Below are 22881 nucleotides of genomic sequence, written 5' to 3'. Positions count from 1 at the left end.
TGGGCTTATAATAATCACCAGATAGCATTAACCATTACACAAACTTTATTTTAACATTTTTTTTTATAGTCACTGGGTTTTAATCAAATGGGTGCCAGTTCTACTCTCGGCGGTCCCGGATCCTCTTCTGGCAGCATCCAGCATAAATTAAGCCCTGCTTCTGAATATTATATTCCAAGTCTGCAGTATTCTGCCAGTCGAACCCCCTAAATCTTACACAGTTGTCCTTTCAAAGTAACAGAATATTATCAAACTCAGTCCTAAATTTGATCAGAGGCCAGTAGTGACACCAGCACTGGGATACTACAGGGAAGCCAATACTTTTAGTCAGTGATGTTAATCAGAATTTTGACCATGCTGCATCTTATTGGCTTTAACATAAGGAAACAAAACACTCTTTCCAAATATTTTTGGAAAGATAAAAACAGATTATTTTGTATTTTGTAAGCTTGAACTGGAAAACCTTCTTTCAGTCTGACTTCTCATTGCTGGAGGTCAAATAAAAAGATGTTCCTTTCCACTTGCCAATTTTAAATAAGACACCTACTGTATGTTTTATTTTTTCTAACAAAACGTCTGGTGATGCAAGTAGTTCTTTTTTAAAATCGCTGATTTCCCAAAGTACTATTTCCAACTATAGCGGGGCTCCATTTTAGATCACAGCTTCCTATAAATACATGTCTTGAAAATGAGCCACTGGTTGCACACCATCAGTAATTTTCTGTGATGCTTGGAAGAGGATTCAAGGAACTATTTTTAGTTGGTGCAACTAATAATTTACCCAAGTGGGGAGCCATTGTTGATCACAATGCTTCTGCCAAGATGTTTCAGGCTGAACAGTACACGTCTGCTGAGCATGCTATTCATGGTTTGCATGGGGCTATTAGGAGCTCTCCAGAAATAAAACTAACAGAGAGACTCACAGATGGAACATGCATCAATGATAGGCCCTTTGTGGAGACATGGCACAGGGTCATCATGCCTGTGATGCAAAGTAATGACCCACCACACGATGACCGCGGACTCAAATACCGTTTCTGTGAATGAAACTTTCAACACCCTACCTTCACACATCCATTTTCAGCACTAGTGGGAGAGATTTCTTTAGCCTAATAGAATGTAGTTGACCTTTCCTAATTTGAACATTTTTGCTTCCTGTCGGCAGAGAGCACTTACATATAGAAAGGTTTGAGTCATTCTTATTGTGCGATGGCTGCTTTCATTCATCCTTTCTCTTAGTTCATGCTGCTGCATTAGGGAAAACTTAAGGCTAATGGTGTGAGCACCACCAGAAAATACCTCAGTGCGTCAAGTAAGCAGGTGAGTCATAGGCACTTGACAATACACAGCCAGGTGAGGTGAAACCAGAGTTCTCAATATTCTCAACAAAAATATAAATGGAGTACTTGGGCCATTTTTTATGAATTGAAATAAAAAATCTAAGACTTCTTCTGTGCTAAAAGAGGCTTATTTCTCTCAAATTTTGTTCACAAAGATGTGTTAGTGAGCACCTCTGCTTTGCCAAGATAATCCATCCACCTGTGATTATTGCACAGGTGTGTTGTGGAGTGGTCTCAATAAAAGAACACTTTAAAATGTTTAGTTAAACTTGAAAATTATTATTAGGCACTGCATTGTGACTATGTCACATAAGGCTACTGGTACCATTTTTATTTTCCCAAGAGGGGGCAAAGTCATTTCCCACACTACTCTGCCTCTGATATTACCTGATATTCTTACTCTAACCCTAACCAATCTTCATGCCTAAACCTAACAAGCCAACCAATGAAGGGAACAAGTACTAGCCAATCAGAGGCAGAGCAGGTCGGGTCATGACTTTGCCTCTCCTGGGAAACAAAATGATCTCTTTAGAAGTATGTGAAATGAGTCCAGCTTAAACCTGGTGGAGATAAAAGTGTCAACTCAAGTGTGCATGTCTGTGCATGATCAAAGGACCTGGAGCTAGTCTGTAGCAGCTCATCTCACGTATTCCAATCAGTTTTGTGCACATTCCTGACTGTATGCTGAAGGACCTCTGTGATTCACATTTGTTTGAAACCCCCCTTTTTTGTCACTATGGCGTAGACAGTGATGGCCAGAGGCATTATGTTTTTGGGTCATCCCATTCTTGTGAATGCAATATCTCATGAACATATTGAAGGAATTTCCTTTAACTTGCCACAAGTGTCAAGAATGAACTGATTAGATTTTAGTGGTCGTAATGGTCACTGTGGCAGCGCAGTGGTTAGCACTGCTGCTTCACAGCAAGTTCGAATCCCCCAGCCGGCTAGGATGCTGGGGAGCTTGTGGCTGTGGCAGGGTCTCTCTGTGTGGAGTTAGCATGTTCTCCTTGACTGGCGACTTGTCCAGGGTGTACCCCGCCTCTCGCCCAGTGTCAGCTGGGATAGGCTCCAGCCCCCCTGCGAACCATCAAAGATAAGCGTTTATGGACAATGACTGAATGAACCACATGTCCATCCCACTCTTGTGTAGGTGATATCTTAAGAATTCTTGGAGGGAAATTCTCAAGGATGAACTGATTAGATTTTGGAGGACAAAAGGTCACTGTGACCCCAAAAAACATGTTTTTGGTTGTAACATTTTATACAAATGTCTTATAGGATACAATGAGTGCTGCTTATTAAAAAAAAAAGATAAATTACAGTTACTAATCAAAATGTTGGCGATTATATAAATAATAAATATTGTTTTCAGGTTGCATGGTATGGTTGCAGGTTGCAAGAAAAAAGTGCAGAAAATTTGAGGGATAAAAATCTTTTATGTGGACAGAAAAAAATCTCTACCTTCAATTCAAGAAAAAAATGGGAATCAAAAGCAAATCCTGCATTTATATTTTCGTTGAGAGTATGTGCAGATACTATATTCACTGTATACAGTTAAGGCATGGATGTTACACACCTCAGATTTGAAGTATTGTCTTCTCTCACTCACTTTCTCTCCCTTCCTCCCCTCCCTTTCTCTCAGGAACTCTGTTTATGGAGCTCCTGCAGATAGGAAACCTGTTTCCATGGGGACGGCTGTCTTTCAGACTGGCTAGACATTTGTGCGTAAGACAGTCATGCGGTCAAAGAAAAGTTTTCAGTTTAATACTTAGCTACTGACGCAAGATGGATTGCTGAGAAAAGAAAATCCTCTAATTTCAGTCCAATTAATCAATGGTCTCTCACAGCGTAATGGCATCAATTGAGAGTTTGAACTGTAGGACCGGTTGCATGGAGGCTGCAGAGTGGATCAAAGTGCACAGTGTTGAGCTGGCTGTTACATCAGAGAAAAATGTCAGTGTTACAAGAACATCCGTTTGAAGATGGAGCAATAGGTCTTTTCTGCCAAGAGTGCATGAACCCATTTTTAAGTTATGCTTTGTGCATGCACATGAAAGTAATAATGCACTTTCTGCCACTGTTGCTGCACCTTTCAAAGTGCAGAGGACTTGTTTGCTGCAAAAGGTTACAGCAGTTTTTCCACCAAGAGTCACATTTCATGGTCTTCTGTAGTTAAGACTTTCATGCATTGTATGCATTTGCATTTTTCAGATGTTGAAAGCATTTAATATATTTGTTTAAATGTTGTTATGATCCTGCACCAAGGTTTAGGTGCAGGAAATGCTGTTCGTCATAGGGTAATTATCCTCTTGATTTTAGTGTAAAAATGAAAGCACACTGCCACCCAGTGTAAGCAACAGGTTTATAGAAAGGTGTGAGTGTATGACTCACATATACTAATCATTGTGACTGTGCTGTTAAATAAATTCATGTATGTTTATATTATTCTACTTATAGAATGTAACATGCAAATATCATGCAAAGACAAAGTTACTGCAAATGATAAAGTGAGTCATTCAGGCAGCAGGATATGCTATTATTCTTAGGAGCTCTACTCATCTTTAGGTCCTAATTAAGGGTTAAGTGAACTTAACATTGTCTTTAACACAGTCAGAATCGGAGCTAAAGCCTCCTCCTTCCTCAGCCTGTGACTTTTTCCAGCCCAGTGAGTCACTAATTGTAGGTACAAATCATGAATTACACTGAGGGGGCACAAGTGCTTCAGAATCTCTTCAGCACAATACAAACAGGAAAACAAATTGACTGGGCAACAGATGACAGCTTTCCTTTATTTGTTGTGACTAATGAAATTTGAAAGGGCAAATGTCAAGAAAACAAAAGAGCTACACATAAATATTCCAGATATCTCCAAATGATTTGTCATGTTTTATTAATTTCATTGATTTATACTCCTAGGTCCAGGCAGGATCATGATCATAGAAAGACAGATGAAAGATACATGAAAATATATATGCAACTGAGTTTAGTTTACTCCATGGTCCGCAGATGTATAACATGCATTGCAATCATTTAAATAAACCATACTTTAACACACCTACACTAAAACTTGCCAGTATGTGTAAGCATCTGTGTACAAATGTTTTAATACCCCAGAGGTGAGCTGTGCAGAAAACCCTGAATTGACAGACCCTGACATCATCAACTGACGTACAAGCGCGTTACCATGACCTTATCATTTACGACACTGTCAGTATCCATCTCTGTCATGCAGTTCATCAGATATCTGGCCTTAACGCCGCCACTGCTGGTAGAAGATGTTGCCAAAGCTTCTGCGTAAGTAAACCTTGCTTGTTTAATATTTTAAGAGCTGGCTGCACTGAGATCACAGAGTCAGGCAGAATACCTGAAGTGTAGAGAGCAGAAAGGCTGTGAAACAGGGGTAAGGAGAGTACCAACTTTTTACAGGCAGGAATCGAGACGGCGGCCGCTGCAGAGGACTGACAGCCTCAGCACATGGGGTGCATGCTCTAACTGAGCTGTAGGGGCGCCCCATTGATACATTAGTTAATGAGCAACTCTTAAACAAATTTTATAGAACTGCTAATGATAAGTTAATGATTTCTCACTTAAGAATGACTGAAGAACAAGTCAGGAATTACTTGATGATTGATGAATCATATATAGTTACTAAGCAGTCACTCATTACCTCATGATTACTTAAACTTTTTATGTCCCTTCAGTAAAGTGGTACATATACTTAGTTACAGAGTACTGAATCATTACATCATCAATACCTGTCCACTAGTTAATTTTTTTTGTGTTTCTTCAAGTAATGTTATGCATTGTGTCATTTTACTTGAAGGGACACAAAAAGGGTAAGTGTTCATTAGGTAATGAGGGACTTCTTAGTAACTCAGTCACGTCAGTCCTTAATTGTTCCTCACTCATTTCTTAATTAACTAGTCATGAACTAATCAGTAGCAACTCCATAAAATTCAATTCGGAGTTACTCATTAAGTAATGTATAAACTGAGTAGCAGTAAGTTATTTAAATCTAATCTAAATTTTGTTTATCTTATTGTAATGGGTTACACAAACGTCTTCATTTATTTATTGGCAGCTGTAGATAAATAGAGTTCTCTAGTATGAATGCAGTTTAACAAAAAAGAAAACCAAACTACCCTGACCTCAAAAAAAAAAAATGTGGTAGACACCTAGTTATTACTGTTTAATTAAAGCCTCCCCCCGGCAGTGACCTTTTCACACCAGTGACTCAGTATTGTAGGCACACATTATGAGAGAGGACGTCTGAGTCTGTTCACTTCCATAGAAAAGGAAAACCCACAGCATTGTTGAGTAAATAACAGCTTGTTATTCGCTTTGACGACTGATTTGTCAAAGGGCAAAAGTTACAAAAGCAGTAAAAACAAAATATTGAATCAAACCCTTTCCATCTGCAAGTCTCAGAATTACGAGTAATGTGGGAAACCTTTTATTTTTCATACAAACTCATCATTTGTGAGACTTATTTTTTTGAATTGCAGGAAAAAGAAATGTTCCCTGCTCAGTATGTTAGTGCATACAATGTTAGACATTCGTCGTATCCTTCTGTGCCAATATAGACCACAAAAAGCTCTCTAAGGGTTCAGAGAACAGGCTGACATTTTACAGGAATGTGAAAAATTCAAGCACAAATCTTTTATTTGGTTTTTTTGATAGAAACAGCACACTTTAATGAACAACAGTATAAAAATACAAGATGTTACCATGTCGTATTATATTCCAATTTTTTTTTTTTGTTGTGTCTTTCATCTTTCTCCCATGACTTTTAAAGGTTAATATAGTGTTCAATGTGAGCCCAGGATACTTGAACTTTCTTTAGTGTTAAAATGATTCAATATATGACATGATTTAGTACGCCATTCCTGAACTTGGGTCATAGCATTACATTACACTGGACCATGGCTGCTAGAATGTCTTTTGCACATGTAAAAATGAGTGCATCGACAGCACACATTTGAATATTAACATTTGAACACATGTAGGCCATTATATAGTGTGAATAGGACTGGTCCAAGAGCAGAGCCTTGTGGGACCCCTGCAGGACAATCTAGGTAAAGAGATTTGATTGCAACAGTGCTATAAATCAAATTCATTAAAGAAAGGTCATTTAATTATTCTGTGAAGTTTATGAAGAAATAATTGAACAGGAAGTCATAATCACTGGCCAACTGTGCATCATGATTTATTTTCATAAACATCCCTTCCCCTCTGGACGGAGTAATTTCAGTGATGAGCATGGTGTGCTGTCATGCTGATCTGAGTACATTCTAACCATCTAATTGATCTAATTGACCAATCACATTACTTGGTCAAAACTACAAGGGGCAATGATTCATGATGTTAATTTGCGGAACTTACTTTTTCAAAACACTTAGAGAGAATTCACACCAAAGAAAAGGACAAATACAAAAAAAGGTATTTCAGGAATAGGACAAGTAGAAATGACACCAAATTCCAGCGTTCTGGTTGAAGAAATTCAGCCATCACCTGCTTTATCTTATTCAGGGACATATGAATCACAGCACACTGGATTGGGTACATTTTCCAATTTTCCAATTGACCTCACCTGCACGTGTTTGGACTGTGTGTGGAAACTGGAGCACCTGGAAGAAATCTGGGTCAAGAAGTGGTCTATTAATCAAAGATCTTCAATCCAATAAGGGAAACGGACATATGGTGAATTTACTGGTGCAAATTGCTGTGGTTTGGTGCACAGTATATAAATCAAAGTCCATTTACCATGGGGACGTTAGCGGTCAGCACTAAAGCCCCACAGTCACGTTCTGGTTCAGGACAGACCTTTCTGTGTTTGTGGGTTTATTGTGGGTGCTCCAGTTTCTTCCCACAGTTCAAAAATATAAAAGTTAGTTTTCCCCCAATATTTTCCTTGCATTCCCTTTTCCCCATATCCACACCCTACACTCTGTTTCCCCACATCTTTCACCTTCACCCCCTCTTCTCTCCATTTCAGTCTGTTGTTAGAGCTGCTACAAAAAAAGTCTGGAGAGAGATAGTTGATTGTTGAAGATGTTGCTATAATGTGAATACTAATCCAAAGATCAGTGGTCGATCCCCAGCTCCCTCGTGTCTGCATGTATCCATGGGCAAGATACTGAACCCCAAATTGCTCCCGAAGGCATAGCCATCACTGTTTTTCCATTAGTGTATGAATATGTGTGTGACTGGGTGAATGTGAAGACTACAAACACACTACTGTAATAGTCATTGATTTAAAAACTATTCACAAGTTAAAATGAAGGTTGAATTAATGAAAAGAATGAAAAATTACACTCTCTTGTCCCTTAAAAACACAAATAGATTGCTTTATAACACGCACAGACACAAAAGCAGCTGCATGACAAAGAATGCCATTCTCTTTTCAACTCAGGAACTTTTATTCTGCACAAGTTCCTGTGAGGTCTCTTGAGTTTTATAGTATGAATCAAGCAGAAGTAGGCTAACCCATTTTCAGAGAAAACTGAACACATTAATTCTCAGTTTTTCATTGAAGGTCAGAACAGTCCAGTGGTTGTGGGTCATGTTTTTCGTTCAAAGCAAAACTTGATATTCTTCCTGAGCTTGATCAATCTGCTTGTATGTGTTTTTGTCTTGTTTTAATATTCTAGGTTTAATGTGATGTACCAAACATGTTTTTGGGTTATAATCTAATTCAATTAAAAAGAGCTACAGGGGCAAGGAAAACAGACATTTACATAGCAAAAGCAAGCATGAAAAAAGAACAACAAAAAGTACATTGTTGAACTAAGTGTGAAATAAAAAAATAAACACTGCAAAAACTTTATCATTTTACTCTAAACCTGGATCACTTTTCATCGCAATGTGCAAATATTATTTAGTCAACAAGTTTTTCTTAAGGGAGGAGAAATTAGACCTTAGGCTACTTACTAGGGACCAACAGCATGCAAATATTTTATTTATATATATTATATTTATTTATCTGTCTATCTACATGTGGATAAGCAAGCATCTCCATGTTGCTTAGACTTAATTTTAGTTCACATCAGTGAGCTTTTCAAGTCTTTTTTGCTGGTTGTAAAGTGTGGGTAGTATTTGTCTCTGATGTCTTTGAACAGTGGGCATGTGGTTAAAAAAAGTGCAACTTCATCTCTACCTCCTGCTGTGTGAAGTGGATGCACAGTGTTTCAGGTGGCAGCCTCTCTCCACAGCCAGGTTGTGAATAATAGTTTGTATCTGTCCACACAGGACACCCCCTTCTCACATAATTATGCATATGATTATAACACCCATATGTAATCTCAGTGGAAATTATAGTGAGGAAGGGGTGTTTACACTGTGCCACCATTAGATGGCAGTCAAAATGAAACACTTCAACTTAGACCTCTGCTCTTCATGCTTTGAGTCACATTGCACACCCTGGAACTTATAAGTCATTCAATCAGTCAGTAACTGAATATTTATGTAGTTAATTAACTCAAGGCTTGTGTTGTTTGCTGGTTTTGTTCATTTCTACTGACCATTATTTTCTATAGGGGAGGATTCTGAATAAGCCTTCAAGGATTCATTCCCATCTTGCACTGGCACTGCTGTCCTTTGTACTGGTGGCTTGCTTTGTATTTTTATAATGCAACTAAACTAAACTAAACTATGGTTCTCTGTGCTTTCTGTGATTTAAGACCATAACAATATGAACACATTCAGAAAAACTTCCAGTAAAAATACACTCAGCTATCAGTTTTTGTACAGGTAACCTACAGACGCCAAAATTAATATAGTCTGCAACACCTCTGTAATAAATCTTAAATTCATGAATGCTGTAATTTTGAGTTTTGTAATTGGGAGGTGTTTATTTAAATTTATGGTTATTTTGGATGTTTCAGTTTGAGGTTCTGTTTAGTTGTGGTGTTATAATATGTGGTGTTATGTGTGTTTATTTATTTATTAAATTAATTAATTACTTCTTATATTTAGTCTTATTTCTTATATTTAGTCAAATATGGCCAAATATGCATTTTATTCTTCTCAAAGTTTATTAACAACAACATATTAAAAGAAATAGCAAAATAAAAAAACAAAAAGAGGAAATAAGGTGCCAGGGACTTCAGTTATAAAATTAAATTTATAATAAAAATATAATATAATATAATATAATATAATATAATATAATATAATATAATATAATATAATATAATATAATATAATATAATATACAGGATTTTAGCATCATGTCTCTGTTGTAACTATCACTTCTACCAGTAGGTGGCGGTGTGAAACACAAACGTTGATGTCGACAACATCCTGAAATCCAACGAAGAAGAGCAACCAGCCAGCTGAGCTCAGGTTCAGTCAGTTACAAGTAGGCTGTGTACACCTCGATCACTGGGTGTGAACTAGGTGGGTAAACGAGATATAAGATCCTGTGTTTGAGACGAATATCTTTATAAAACAAGCCCGGTGTGATTCGGCTAGCTAAGTATGCTAGCTAACAACTTTCTCTGCTTGAGTAGGCTGACATTAGTGGCTGAAAACATACTAGGCTAACGTTAGCTTAGCCAGTTATTAAATACCCCTAACCGGGGGTAGTTTAGTTGTTTGCCAGTTGTGTTTTATCCAATACATGTTGTCACGTCTCAGTCGAGCTCGTCATAACGTTATAATAGCGCAACCCCAGTTGTAATTAAATGTTTCCGTGGCTAAATGTGTGTCAGATACCGCGTTCAAGCAAGTAACGGTTAATTCTTTGTCAAATATTATTCTAACGTTACAATGCCAAATTCCTACTTTCTTTACTGTATCATAAATGACTAGTGTCAGTTTATATTATCGTATATCTATCTGTTATTGGGGTCATTGCTAACCTCGTGCTTTCCTTTCTCTCTTCAGGCTCTGAGCAAATTTACTGCAAACAACTTGCAGCTGCAGATTAACACCATAAAGCTTTACATAAGATTAAACTTTTGTTCTGATGGTGCCAGGATCTTTTTAGGAGGACTGTAGGCGGTACACTGACAGGGCAGTCCACATATATTTTTTCTGTTTTCCACTGGAGACAAATGGTTTTGAGTCATGGATCAAGGTGTTGTGGACAGTCCTGTTACCCTTGTCATCAGGGCGCCCAACCAGAAGTACGGTGACCAGACCATCAACTGCTACCAGAACTGGACTGTGGAGAAGCTCAAAGCACACCTGTCAGATGTGTACCCAAGCAAACCAGTGAGTATTTTGCTCCAGACCACTGAAGGGAACAGTTTACCCCCGAAATCAAAAACACATTTTAACTCCTATCCGTAGAGCAATTTATCCAACTAGATTGTTTTGGTGTGAGTTTCTGAGTTTTGGAGATATCGGCCATAGGAATGTCTGCCTTCTCCAAAATATAATACATTTTATTGAAATACTTTGAATACTCATTTACAGTACTCTCTCCTGATAGCAAATTGACACCATTAATTTTACTTAATTTTTAAGAGTACTTAATTTGACAATTTAGTTATTTTTAAGGCCTGGTCTAATGATAAGAAAACTAATCTTTCTAAAAGGGTTAGGTTTCTCGCTGTCATGTTGTACCTTGTTATATTTATCTTTTGATAAAAATCTAAACTTTTATGCTCTACATGTTGTGTCAAGATTTACCTGTGCTTTTGAAAATAGATATTGTTCAAGGTATTGTATACTTCCTCTATCATACAAGCCAGCTGATCACCTTTGCTGAATCACAAGGACAATTTACATCCTATGTGTTGTGTTTTTTTGTGTGTGTATATATTGAGCAGTTTCACCACATAGTGTGACAGGAAGCATGTGGTAAGACATGATGTTTTTACACATGAATGTGTAAAATCATCAGTTACTTGGTATGCATAGTCAGCTGGATGACCCATGTGTGGTCGTCTCTGTGTACATTACATGGAGCGTAAACTCAAGTAGGGCTACAACTATCAATTATTTTCATTATTGATTATCTTTTGATACGTTTCTTGTTTGATTGGTTAGTTGTTTGGTCCATGAAATGTCGGGAAATTGTGAAAAATGTTGATCAGTGTTTCCCACAAACTGCTGACATTCAGCTTACTGCCATAGCAGAGTTGCAAATTTTTAGCATTTTTCTAACTGATAGTTGAAAATGCTAACAATTGATTAATCATTAATAATTAGTAAGGTATTAAATGCATGTTTTGTCTCATTTGAATTTTTTTCTAATTTTAAAGCTTAAGTTTCCTTTTACAACAAATGTCTCTGCCAGACAAAGCAATGTCAAATGAGGTGTAATTAGTGCCACTTCTATTTTTAATCAGTTAAATTCTTAATTGTGATTAATTGATTAATGATTCCTATGCCACAGATGACTAAAGAAAACAGAAAATACTCATTTAAAAAGCTGAAATCAGATAATTCTGACATTTTTTCTTAAAAAATGAAAAGAAAATAAACAAATAAATAAATATTCATAGCTGACAACTAATCGATTAATCGTCTAACTGTTGCAGTTCTATAGGATGAGAACAAACGTTGACTGACGTTGAATGGCAGAGTTACAGTTCCATTAATGCAGAAGACATGGACTGAGCTGATATTTTAGACTTTGACTGTATTTGAATCCAGGACTTTTTCCTGTACGCTCACTGTCTAAATTCTGCAAAGCTTCCTCTGTTATTCACATTACTGTTGAATTATCATAAAAATGACACAGACCATTAACCTTGATCTCTCCTTTTTGGGTCTGCAGAGTCGTAGTAGCTAAAAGAGCCTTGGTGTCCATAGATTTGACGTCACGTTGAAAGGAAGTCAGGCGTTCAGATTCCTGCTGTATTGTGCTGCTGCTGATCTGACTTTGTTCCCTTTCCTCCCTGCTCAGGACTTGTTCTGATGTAATCATTGTAAACACACACAGGGACAAACTGCTTCATTGTCAAGCTGCACAGTAAGCTCTGTAAGGGCTGAACTTTTGTTAGTGTAATTTAGCGAACATTAACTGTGGCATATTGACAATGAGGCACCTTGAACCCACAATAAAAGGTACTTAGTTGCAATTGCCCAGGATTTAAATAGCCAATTTAAATTCCTGAATGGTCGTACGGTGAATGTAGGTTTTAAAAAGACACACACTGACCTTGTTGTACTGCCAGTTTAATCCACTGTTAAGACCCACTTATCCCGATTGAGGTTACTATGATCCCATCCTCATTACTCACTGGCATAAAATCTTTGCCTTTTGGTGACGTGATCTACATTTCCAAGTTTTTTGTTTTCCTGCATATTGTTCTATTTCTGTTGATGACATTGTTGTCAAGATAAAATAGAAATGTTTAGAAAGGTGCAAGTGTATTCTTCACATTTTTGCTGATGTACAGTTCTCTTCGTGACCCCATTAACATTATAATTTTTGACTTTTAGAGCTCCAAGGACCAGAGGCTGGTGTATTCTGGGAAGCTGCTTTTGGATCACTTTACCTTAAAAGATGTGCTGAGAAAGGTAGGGTCTCTCTGCTGCAGACTTCTTATTTCTTCCAGTGTGGATGCACTGAACATGCAGGGTTTACGGATGGACCATTCACAGAGAGATACACGATATGGATTTTTTTCAGCCGACTAACTGATAATTTTACATTTTTTGTATTTTAAAAAGAAGTTTGTATAACCTGTAGTTTATGCACTCCTGAGGGTAAAAAGGTTAAGATGTAGTGAGAAATTATGGATGATGTAATATTCCACAGCTCTGATATTATCATAAAAGATATTTATTGACTAATACTGGCTGATACCAATATAAACTATTATAGATGGATAGGCCAGTATCAGTTAATTTATCTGCCCAGATATTGGTCATGCATCCATTATACATGCTGCGAATGCACCACAGAGATCCATGTCAAAAAAACAAATTAAAGCCAGTCTTCCATTTATTTTTTACCTGAGGTGTGCACAGCTCTTTTACCAGAAATTGGTCATAAAGTGTCATTTTTTAGTTTAATTTAATTTAACTACCAGTACAATGGAAATGGCTTATGGGCTTTGTTTTGAGAAATTCTATTATCTATTGTTCCTAACACCTAGTTTCTTTGAAAATAGCTGACTAGAGAGGTTGAAATAGGTGACTGAATGACAGGGAAAGGAGCAAATAAAGAAAAGATGAGCGGTCAGAACCTTTTGACCTAACGTTGACTGTGTGATCACCATGTCAGCATTTGTTTTGCCAGCACCAGCTGGCGGGTGCTTATTAACTATATCCCTCATAGCCCTCTGTAGTCTGTCAGTGTAGCATATTACACAAACTCAGTGAAAAAGTTTCACAGTGCTGTGCCAGGTCCAAAAACTAAAGACACAATCACCAAATGATGGCTCACATAACCCTACTCTGTGTTCAATGTAGCCAAAGCGTGTTTTCTGTTTAATAATTATAAAGCTAACAAGAATCATGTGATTTGCTTGATTCTCTGCTTTAGCCGACTGCATACACGATATGACCTGCCTAACTCTCTCATGGTTTAAGCTGATATATTCCAACTTTGTGGCCATCTTTAAGGAAGTCTCTTTCCTGTTTCAACATGACAGTGCCCCTGTGCATGAGAGAGAGGTCTATAAAGAAATGATATTCCCTCTTTGGTCAAGAATGAATTGTCTGCACAGAGCTCTGCCTTAAACCCATCTAACACCTTTTGAACTGCAGCGTGGACTGAGCCAGGTCTTATCACCCAGCATCATTGGCTGACATCACTAACACTCTCTGGCTGGGAGCAAGTCTCTGCAGCCAGATTCCAAATAATAATAAACATTAATGAACTAATACATTCACAACATAATGAGCGAGTGTGTCTTGTAAGTGTATCCTATAAATTTTGATGTTTTTTTATTGAATTGATTTGGCTTTTAGAATGTTTTATTTCTCAGTTTGTTTTACACTTCGGGGCCCCAGCAATTGTCACTATCAAACAAATGTATTTTCAAATGGAATCTCTGGTTTTCCTGTAATTGGATGGTATTTTATTGAGAAAATCAATTTGGCATGTTGTATATTTATCTTTACAGCATTTGTCAATACTACACAGAGATTATGACCAGAACTCTCAATTTATTTTCAATTCTTAAAGTGAATGTCCAAAAAGTAAATTTCACAGTCCACCCATTAAGTTCAGAAGTTTATCTTTTTTTCTTCTTTGAACATGCAGCACTTTTACTCTGTCTGATAATGAGCTGTATCTGCTTCTACAGCAGGATGAGTACCATATGCTCCATCTGGTGTGCGCTTCACGAACTCCTCCCAGCTCCCCGAAGCCCCCGCGCAGCCATGGCAACAGGCCTCACGAGAACACGGCCGGTCCCACGGTGGGTCATCCACGCACTTCTCACACCTTTCTATTCATTTCATCAGCAGCATATTTCCTTTCATCATCCAGCTCACTGCTGTAATTTGCACCTCCCTGAGCGTCGCTCACCTTTCCTTTGAGTTGAACCATAACCCATTACTAATATCCAGAACTTATTTGTTTGGTTACAGCCTCTTCAAAGCTCTAATAGTCCTTCCACTGGCCAACATAACCAGTCATCTACAGGAGAGAACAGTGATGGACTCAGACAGAGAACTGGAGCCTTCCCTGACCATAACATGTATCTACAGTTTATGCACAGGTAAGTTTTGTTGGACTGGTGAAAACCCTGGACCTCATTTACCAAACACACTTGTGGCTTAATCCCCTAAAAGACATATACCTCATTATGACAGCAATTATCCTCATGTCAGATCAGTGAAAATGTTTTTTCTTCTTGCCATTGAGGCAAAATAATTAAAAAATCATGAATATCTAATAAAATGCTTTTATACAGCATGTGCACAAAAGGGAATTTAATGGGAGTCCCAGAAAAGAGTCTTGTGCACTGGAACATTAGAAAACGTGCAGCTGAATTCTCTATCTAATAAATGAGGAAAGTGATTTGAAAACGTACGAGTGATCATCAAGGAGCGGGCAAGAAGCCCTTGTACTCACAGTGGACATTAATTAAAGCTTTAACAGAAGGATAAGTTTAAAAATCCATCAGTGTTGGCTGCCTGGAGTAGAGCAGAAAACTGGTTTCCTGCCTCATAAGTTTTCCACTCAACGTTCCCTCATGTGCGTTAGGTGCCAAATACCATGTGAGCTTTGCTGCTCTCTCCAAGAAAGGTCCTGTTAGGATGCCCCATGGCCTCAGTTTGGGGTAGCAGAGAGGAGTACCCAGTATATAGGGCTACATATTGGTGCTCAGTTTCTTTAAGGTAACGACTGAAATAACCCAGGACAAGTAGTTTTGAAACTTCTCCAGTCAAATGATACCTGCATTCCATACCATACACCTAAACTGATACTGAATTTTTTTTAGGTGAACCTTTTCACAATGACCTTTTGTATTCCATGTCTGAAAAAGGGCTGCAGTAACATAGAAGTATTGAGTTGAAATAATTGTTTTGATAAAGTTTAGTTTAGTTTATTTGTCAGTTCAGTGGTGGATTCCATCTCAGCCTTTTTGACAGGGACATCCAGGACCTATTTTTTAATTTGAAAATGACCATAATTGTTGATTGATAATTTATAGTAAACAAAGCCAATGTGACTGTTTTTGTAATAATACGATATCTGTATTTCTAGCTGGAATCAGTACTCCCTACAGTCAACACCTCCCACAAACATGATGCCTGCTTATTACAACCCCATGACTCTGATGTGGTGGCAGCAGCTGTACGCCCGGCAGTACTACATGCATTAGTAAGTTCTGTTTCTTCAGCTCTGATGGATGTTTATAAGACTCAAGCAGCAGTGTTAGAAACCTCTCTGTGCCTCTCTGTCTCCCTGCAGTCAGTTACTGGCTGCCTCCTCTCAACACCTCAGGCCAGACCAGCCCTCCGCTCAGTCAAACCAGCCTAATCCTCTGAGCCAGCGGCCTCAGGCGGATCGCCGTGGCAACCCAGAAGTCCAGATGAATGCGCAGGGAGGGGAGATCCTGAATGACGAGGAGCTGAACCGGGATTGGCTGGACTGGGTGTACACGTTTTCACGTGCGGCGATCCTACTCAGCGTAGTCTACTTCTACTCCTCCTTCAGTCGGTTTGTCATGGTGATGATGGCCATGCTGGTGCTTTACCTGTGAGTGCAGTTATGCAGCTGTACAGTGATCACAGATATTGTCGCAAAGATACGTAATGGAAGCAGGATATTTTACTGTTTATGCCACGTTCTTGTCTGTGCAGGCATCAGGCCGGCTGGTTTCCCTTCAACCTGGAGAATGAGCTCCAACTTCCTGGAGACCGAGCCAATCAGGATGGAGAAATGGAGGGAGAGCTACAAAACCACGACTTACAAGAAATGGTAGCTGTCCCTCATCCAGCTCTGACTTATACCAAGAACATTAGCCAGGGCTGATGGGCTGATTTTATCTGTGGCAGTGACTGTGTCTGTAGTACATGCTGTTCACTGAAGTACCAGTTTCCACATGTCCATAGGATTTATGCTGAAAAGTTGAAATACTAATACATCCAAACAAGAAAAAGCCTCCCTATATGGTTATAAATCCAACTTAGATGCATCGAATAGCTGAGTAAATGTATCAAGAGGGCTGGAAGCAAGTATTTGCTGGTTCCACTTTCTAAAAGTGAAGATTACATCATTGTAACTTGAATGTCTTTGTGTTTTAGAATTTCTCTGACAAAAAAATGGCAGTTTAGAGTAGGCTGGCTGACAGCATGCGTGACTGAGTACCATGAGAGTGTCCCTGTAAACCCATAAAAACCTGTAAAACTACTTGTATAATCAGAGCATATAGAGATGCCTTGAATCAAAAAGAGTTATGAGAACAGAGTGAACCTGCACTCAGGAGGGATTACACAAGAGGTATTAAAGAAAACACAGACAAAAGACAAGGTACACAGAACAGACAAAACATAAGACGTGATAGTACATGATAAAAGCCTCCAACAAAACCCCAAGGAGACACTGAAGCAGATGAAATATGTCGTTTCAAAGCAATTAACCTAATTAAAATGTGAATTTGAGAACTTTATGGCTGAAACTAAACAGCTATGAAAGGATGTGAAAGAAATCCACGGTGACCTACAAGACGCCTCCAACAAAGCTGAAAAGGAATAAATAACTTGGAAGAGAGAGAAGTAACGACAAAAAAGACGCTAAAACACCTGCTGTGCATAGAAAAGACAAGCGACAGATAAGATCATCTGTAGAATAAATCCCAGCAAAATAATGTGAGAATCTAGCAAATGAAAAGGGGAGTTGAGAGATGAGTAAGTAAGCAAGCATCTCCACATTGATCAGCTCTGTTTAATTTCAGTTTACATCAATTAACTTGTATTTACTAAACAGAGATTAGTTTTTAATCGTGCAACAGAGTTCTGCTTAATTTTAGGGCTAGTTTTCTGATTAAAACTAATCTTACATTAAATTAATCTTGATTGGAGCAACCCAGTCTAACAGTTTAAAACCAATAATGAAAATAAGTGCAATTGCCTCTAGTGACAAGGAAACACCAACAATGACACTTGAGCTCACAGAGTGACTTCAGCAGGGAACAAAATGACTCCTAAGTCTGAATTGGTCATTTAGCGTGACCTTATTGCTCAGGCAAACACAGAGCAAACAGTGATTATCTCATTCCACAGTCAAATATTTCACACATACAGCAGCGCTGCGTGTTGGTGTGTTCGTGTGTTTGACACTCGATTGTCCTCTCACAATGTTGACTTTGTCCCGTACAGGAGGGAGCGATGGACGACGGCTCGGACGATGACGGGGAAAGTGGAGAGGAAGGAGCAGAAGATCCAAACAGCGCTCCCCACACGGGCTTCCTGTCGTCCACGTGGTCGTTCATCATAACCTTCTTCATGTCGCTCATCCCAGAGGGACCGCCAAACGCTGCTAACTGAACCACAAGCCGAGCCACAGCTCTCCACAGGAGCACATTGTTTTAAGTCTTTAAGAGGAGGATGAGTATCCTGCCTGCTTAGGGAAACTGTTTCTGATGCAATGCAGTGTTATAGTTTCCCACTAGTCTACTTTATTACATATCTAAGACTGAGCCAAAACACAAAGGACTGATTTAAGATGGAAAGAGATAGATGGTCACTTCAGATGGAGGGTTTTGTTTCTTTGTCTGCACAAAGACAAACATTTATAGCTGTCAAATGACAAGAACATAAGTTTGCTACATACAAGGACTGATAGTGATGCCTTGTAAACATAGTCAAAATAACAATAACGTCTGCCAATGTGCTGTTTATGTAATTTCTAAAATAGAGACAACAGGCACATTTATAAAGAATCATGCCCACAGCACTACTTGTGTTTAACAACCTGAATCTGTCTGAATCTTTTTTTTTTCTTTGTAAGAAGCTGCAATATTTGTTGAGATAGTTCTGTTTGAATTGTACTGTTCTTTGTAATGGTGGTTGTATCCAAATAAGACATTTTAAAAGGGCCACTTTAATCCAAAAGATGAACCTCGGCAAATAATCCTGACTCGTGCAGAGTTTGTGATAACTTACATGAGCGACTTTGGCCTGAGAGTTCATAAAATGTGTCTGAACCATTGACATAAATAAAAATGGATGCCTTGTTTCCTCCCGCTTCCTCCCACTGTACAAAACTGTGCCGCTGCCGGCCACCAGAGGGCGACTGACATGCTTTGGCTTCACTTTCGGGGAGCTCTCATGTTGTCCATTTCTATACATGTCAGTGGTCTGAACACATTGTGTACTGTGTGTTGGAAGTGAATGCCAGAGTGACGTTGGCTGACAGAAGTGTGATTTCTACTAAAGTCAAACAATGTAACACTGAAAGAACTGAGTGAAGCAGAAGAGATGATTAATGAAATATAAAACAGGATGAATGTTGTGGTGGATTTAAGTCATGTGGCAAAGAGACACTGTTAAAGTTCCTACTGTTACATAAAGCACTGCCACAACTCAAGAGTTCACGTAGGGCAAAACTCTTGAAAATGGCTGCTGCTGTTACCTTTAACTTGTTGTGTACTGATAATAATATTCATGTTTATTAAACCTTCATTCAAGGTAATGTAGTCATGTTGTTTTAAATGGGTTTTTCTCAAAAACGATGTGCTCAATGAGCAATCAAGAGCATCAAACAAATTAAGTAGGTACGATTGAAATAGTCAAAATTAACAGTGCCTATGTATAATAAAAAGACCTGTATTTTTAAACTGATGCAGTTTCCAACGTAAAGCTTTTAAGCTGAACCTTTGCAACTATACTATACACAGTTAATGTTTAACAGTAACAATTATTACAGCAAATACTACAAAAATATGTCCAGTTTGATAGTAAATGAAAGAGCTGTGCAGATTTTGTACAGGAATGTACAAAGTTCACAGTATAAGATGTAAGAATAATTGAAATGTGCAGGATAGTTACCCAAAGAAAAAGATATCCATTAATATAATGCATTTAGTCACCATGTTATCATCACATTTGGAAAAAGACTAGTTGATAATTCTGTGCACTAATGTCTGTAAGGTCCTGGTCAGGTTTTTGTTGTTAGTTTCACTAACAGCTTCCTAAAATACTCGAGCACAGTGAAGAAAATGCCACTGCACACAATCTGCACCTGTCCACACATTCCTGAAGAGCCCTAATGAGTCAATAAGTGAAAACACCTGTGCATGTGTGTGTGTGTGTGTGTCAACCATTCACTCTGTAGGGGCCTTAAAAAGCCTCTCAGAATCACAATTTAAACAAAGGTAAAAACCTTTTCTAAGCAATCAAGGTGATAAACCGTTAAACTGGGACAATGCATGTGGGACAGATGATGCAGATGAAGTGTTGTGTCTGAAGCAATGTGTCTGCAGTATTGAGCTGTGTGTGAGACAGACCTCTGCTGCCACCTTATGTCTTTAACATGAAAAACCCCCAGGCGTGTTAGAAATGCAACAAAACCTCCACATTATGTCCACACACTTACCAAGTGACATTTTCCTAACATTTCTGTGTTTGAGTATCTTATTACTCATTGGCTGATGTCTGATACAGATTTATCTGCGATAAACTAGACTACAGTAGCAGATTTCAGAAAACAAAACACGTCTGTCAATGTGATGGGCGTCCACAGTTTGTCTGAAATGAGGAGGGTGTGGAAAGAACGAGGCCAAGTGTAAGGCTCACCACCTGAGAATAAAATAACTGCACCAAGCCAGAGGAAAATCACCATGTATTCACTTTTATTGCTTTGCACCAATCAGCAATGACAGAAGTCATCATTCAAGCTAACAACAGGATGCTATGTGCTTCACTGATGTTATGTGCCTGTACATCAGAACAAATGCATTCTCATTTAGTGACACTGAGCGATGATGGAGGATAAAATCTCCACTACTCTGTTGTTGACAGTTTATCCACCTCTATAAGCTAATATATATATACTATATATATATTGAAACTGATGCCATGTGAAAATAGGGTATTTTTCATCAAAATAAATATTATTATGACATTATAAGTACTTAGTTGGTCGATGTTCAGTTGTGATGATTCCACAGATCAGACAACTTACATTTTTATATCAAATATAAGTTAAGGGAAGTAACTTGTGAAATATGTGTGACTGAATTCAAACTTAAAGGAACAGTTCACACCAAAAGCAAAAATAAATACTTTTCCTCTAACCTGTGGTGCTATTTATTCATCTGGATTGTTTTGGTGTGAGTTGCTATGTTTTGGAAATGTGTCTTCTCTAGAATATCATGAAACTAAACAACGCTCTGCTTGTGGTGATCAAAGCACAAAGAATTATTACTATAACAGTTTCATGTAGGAACTACTTTTTTTCTAGTAAAAAACAAAGGTAGATTCTACTGTAGATAGGAAGTAGTTCTGGTAGATTCTACCATAAAAAACGAAGTAGTTCTAGTAGACTGCTGCAGAAAAACAAAGTAGTTCTGGTAGATTCTACAATAAAAAGAAAGTAGTTCTGATAGATTCTACTGCAGAAAGAAAGTAGTTTGGGTAGATTCTACCATAAAAAAATAGTTCTGGTTGACTCTGCTGCAGAAAAAAAATAATTCTGGTAGATTCTACCATATAAAGAAAGTAGTTCTGGTAGATTCTACTGTAGAAAGAAAGTAATTGCTGTACAGTCTACCACAGAAAGAAAATAGCTCCTTCACGAAAGGGCTCACAACAGGGTCTGTGGATCGTCTTCAGGAAGTGGGTCATGATTTCTTGAAATAGACATTGCTGTTGAGTTTTTTAAATTTTTGTTTTTGTTGGCGTTTTGAGCACCACTAGATGAGCGCCATGTAGTCCCATTACATTTGAGAGGAGGCAGACATCGCTACAGCTGATATCTCCAAAACTCTCCAATTCATACCAAAACAATCTAGATGGACAAACAGCACTACAGGTGAGGGAAAAATAGATCATTCTGATTTGGGGATGAACTGTCTCTTTCAGATTTTGTTTTTATAAAAGATAAGTTTGGTAAAATGTTGATGGTACAATAATTTGACATTCACTGATCATTCAAAAAAAAGTACCTTAACATAGATTACAGAGCTTTTTATGACATGAGCAAATACTAGAGATGTGACAGTAGAACACACACACAGACAGAAACAGTAGTCAGTTATATTTGCAAATGGAAGATAAATTGATTTACATCGCTTTGAGTCGGTGGCTCAGGCTACAACTTTCACACAGACGTGGAATAACACTACCACAGAAATAAGCCGTGTACTTGGTTCGCTCTAGTAAAATGATGATGGTCTGTCTTTGGCGTTTGTGTGCCACCGTGTGTGTGTACCTGTACATCTGTTCTGAACACTTAAATAAGTACAAGACTTGCACATAAAGAGCTTCGACAAGGCACGTAAGCTATTGTCCGCATAGTCACTGCAGCTACACACAGACAGAGCCGATGAAACAGACACAAAAATCAGGTTACAAATTATTCTTTGCCTGAATGTTAGCTAGGTTCATGAGTCCATACGTCACACAGTATGGGATACTTATTGCTAAAACAGGACTGCACTTAGCAAAATAAGAACAACTTCATAGAATATAATAGTTTTTTTTACATTTACTGTAGAAATATTTTGCATAAAATGATTTGCAACGGTTAAAATTATCTTTACATCACACACACGCACACACTGTTACCAACAATAATACAGACAGTATAAAAACAGGTGCAACTACCTGGGGTCATGAATATTCTCTTTTTTTTTATTTTGCACCTTAACTATATTTTTATGATTTACAGCATTTATTAAAATAGTTGTGATACCAGCGATGAAAGAAATACAGTGGACAGTTAATTATCACTGCCTGTGACAAAAAAATATCAAGTGACCACAGTCAGAAATCATTCAAGATTCCTGAGTTGTTTAACAGACATTTGAACAAGAGCTCTAAAGATACGGTGGGAGGAGAAGTAACCTTTTTATTGATGCGATATAATCAGTTTTTAGGTAAGAAACTATACTGGCAAAGTGCTTACTGTACAGTACAGACTTCATATGGCCTCTGAAGTAGGTTTTCTATGTTACAA

The 22881-nt window shown here is 38.1% G+C and overlaps 1 protein-coding gene across 1 annotated transcript; it reads left to right on the top strand.

Moving 5' to 3' along the window:
• The first annotated feature begins 10233 nt into the window (after nt 1-10233).
• Nucleotides 10234-18941, top strand: LOC146313148 (homocysteine-responsive endoplasmic reticulum-resident ubiquitin-like domain member 2 protein). The gene is made up of 8 exons (XM_084739453.1): nt 10234-10559; nt 12741-12818; nt 14555-14668; nt 14841-14971; nt 15964-16080; nt 16171-16458; nt 16563-16680; nt 18081-18941. Exons 1-8 carry the CDS (start codon nt 10413-10415, stop codon nt 18246-18248), a joined length of 1161 nt encoding a protein of 386 aa, XP_084595579.1. The 5' UTR covers nt 10234-10412; the 3' UTR covers nt 18249-18941.
• The last annotated feature ends 3940 nt before the right edge of the window (nt 18942-22881 follow it).

The sequence above is a fragment of the Lutjanus erythropterus genome, chromosome 16 (assembly GCF_056507025.1).
Source record: "Lutjanus erythropterus isolate fLutEry1 chromosome 16, fLutEry1.hap2, whole genome shotgun sequence".
Classification (NCBI taxonomy): domain Eukaryota; kingdom Metazoa; phylum Chordata; class Actinopteri; order Lutjaniformes; family Lutjanidae; genus Lutjanus; species Lutjanus erythropterus.
Note: the sequence above shows the minus strand (reverse complement) of the source record. Positions and strands in the feature narration are given on the sequence as shown.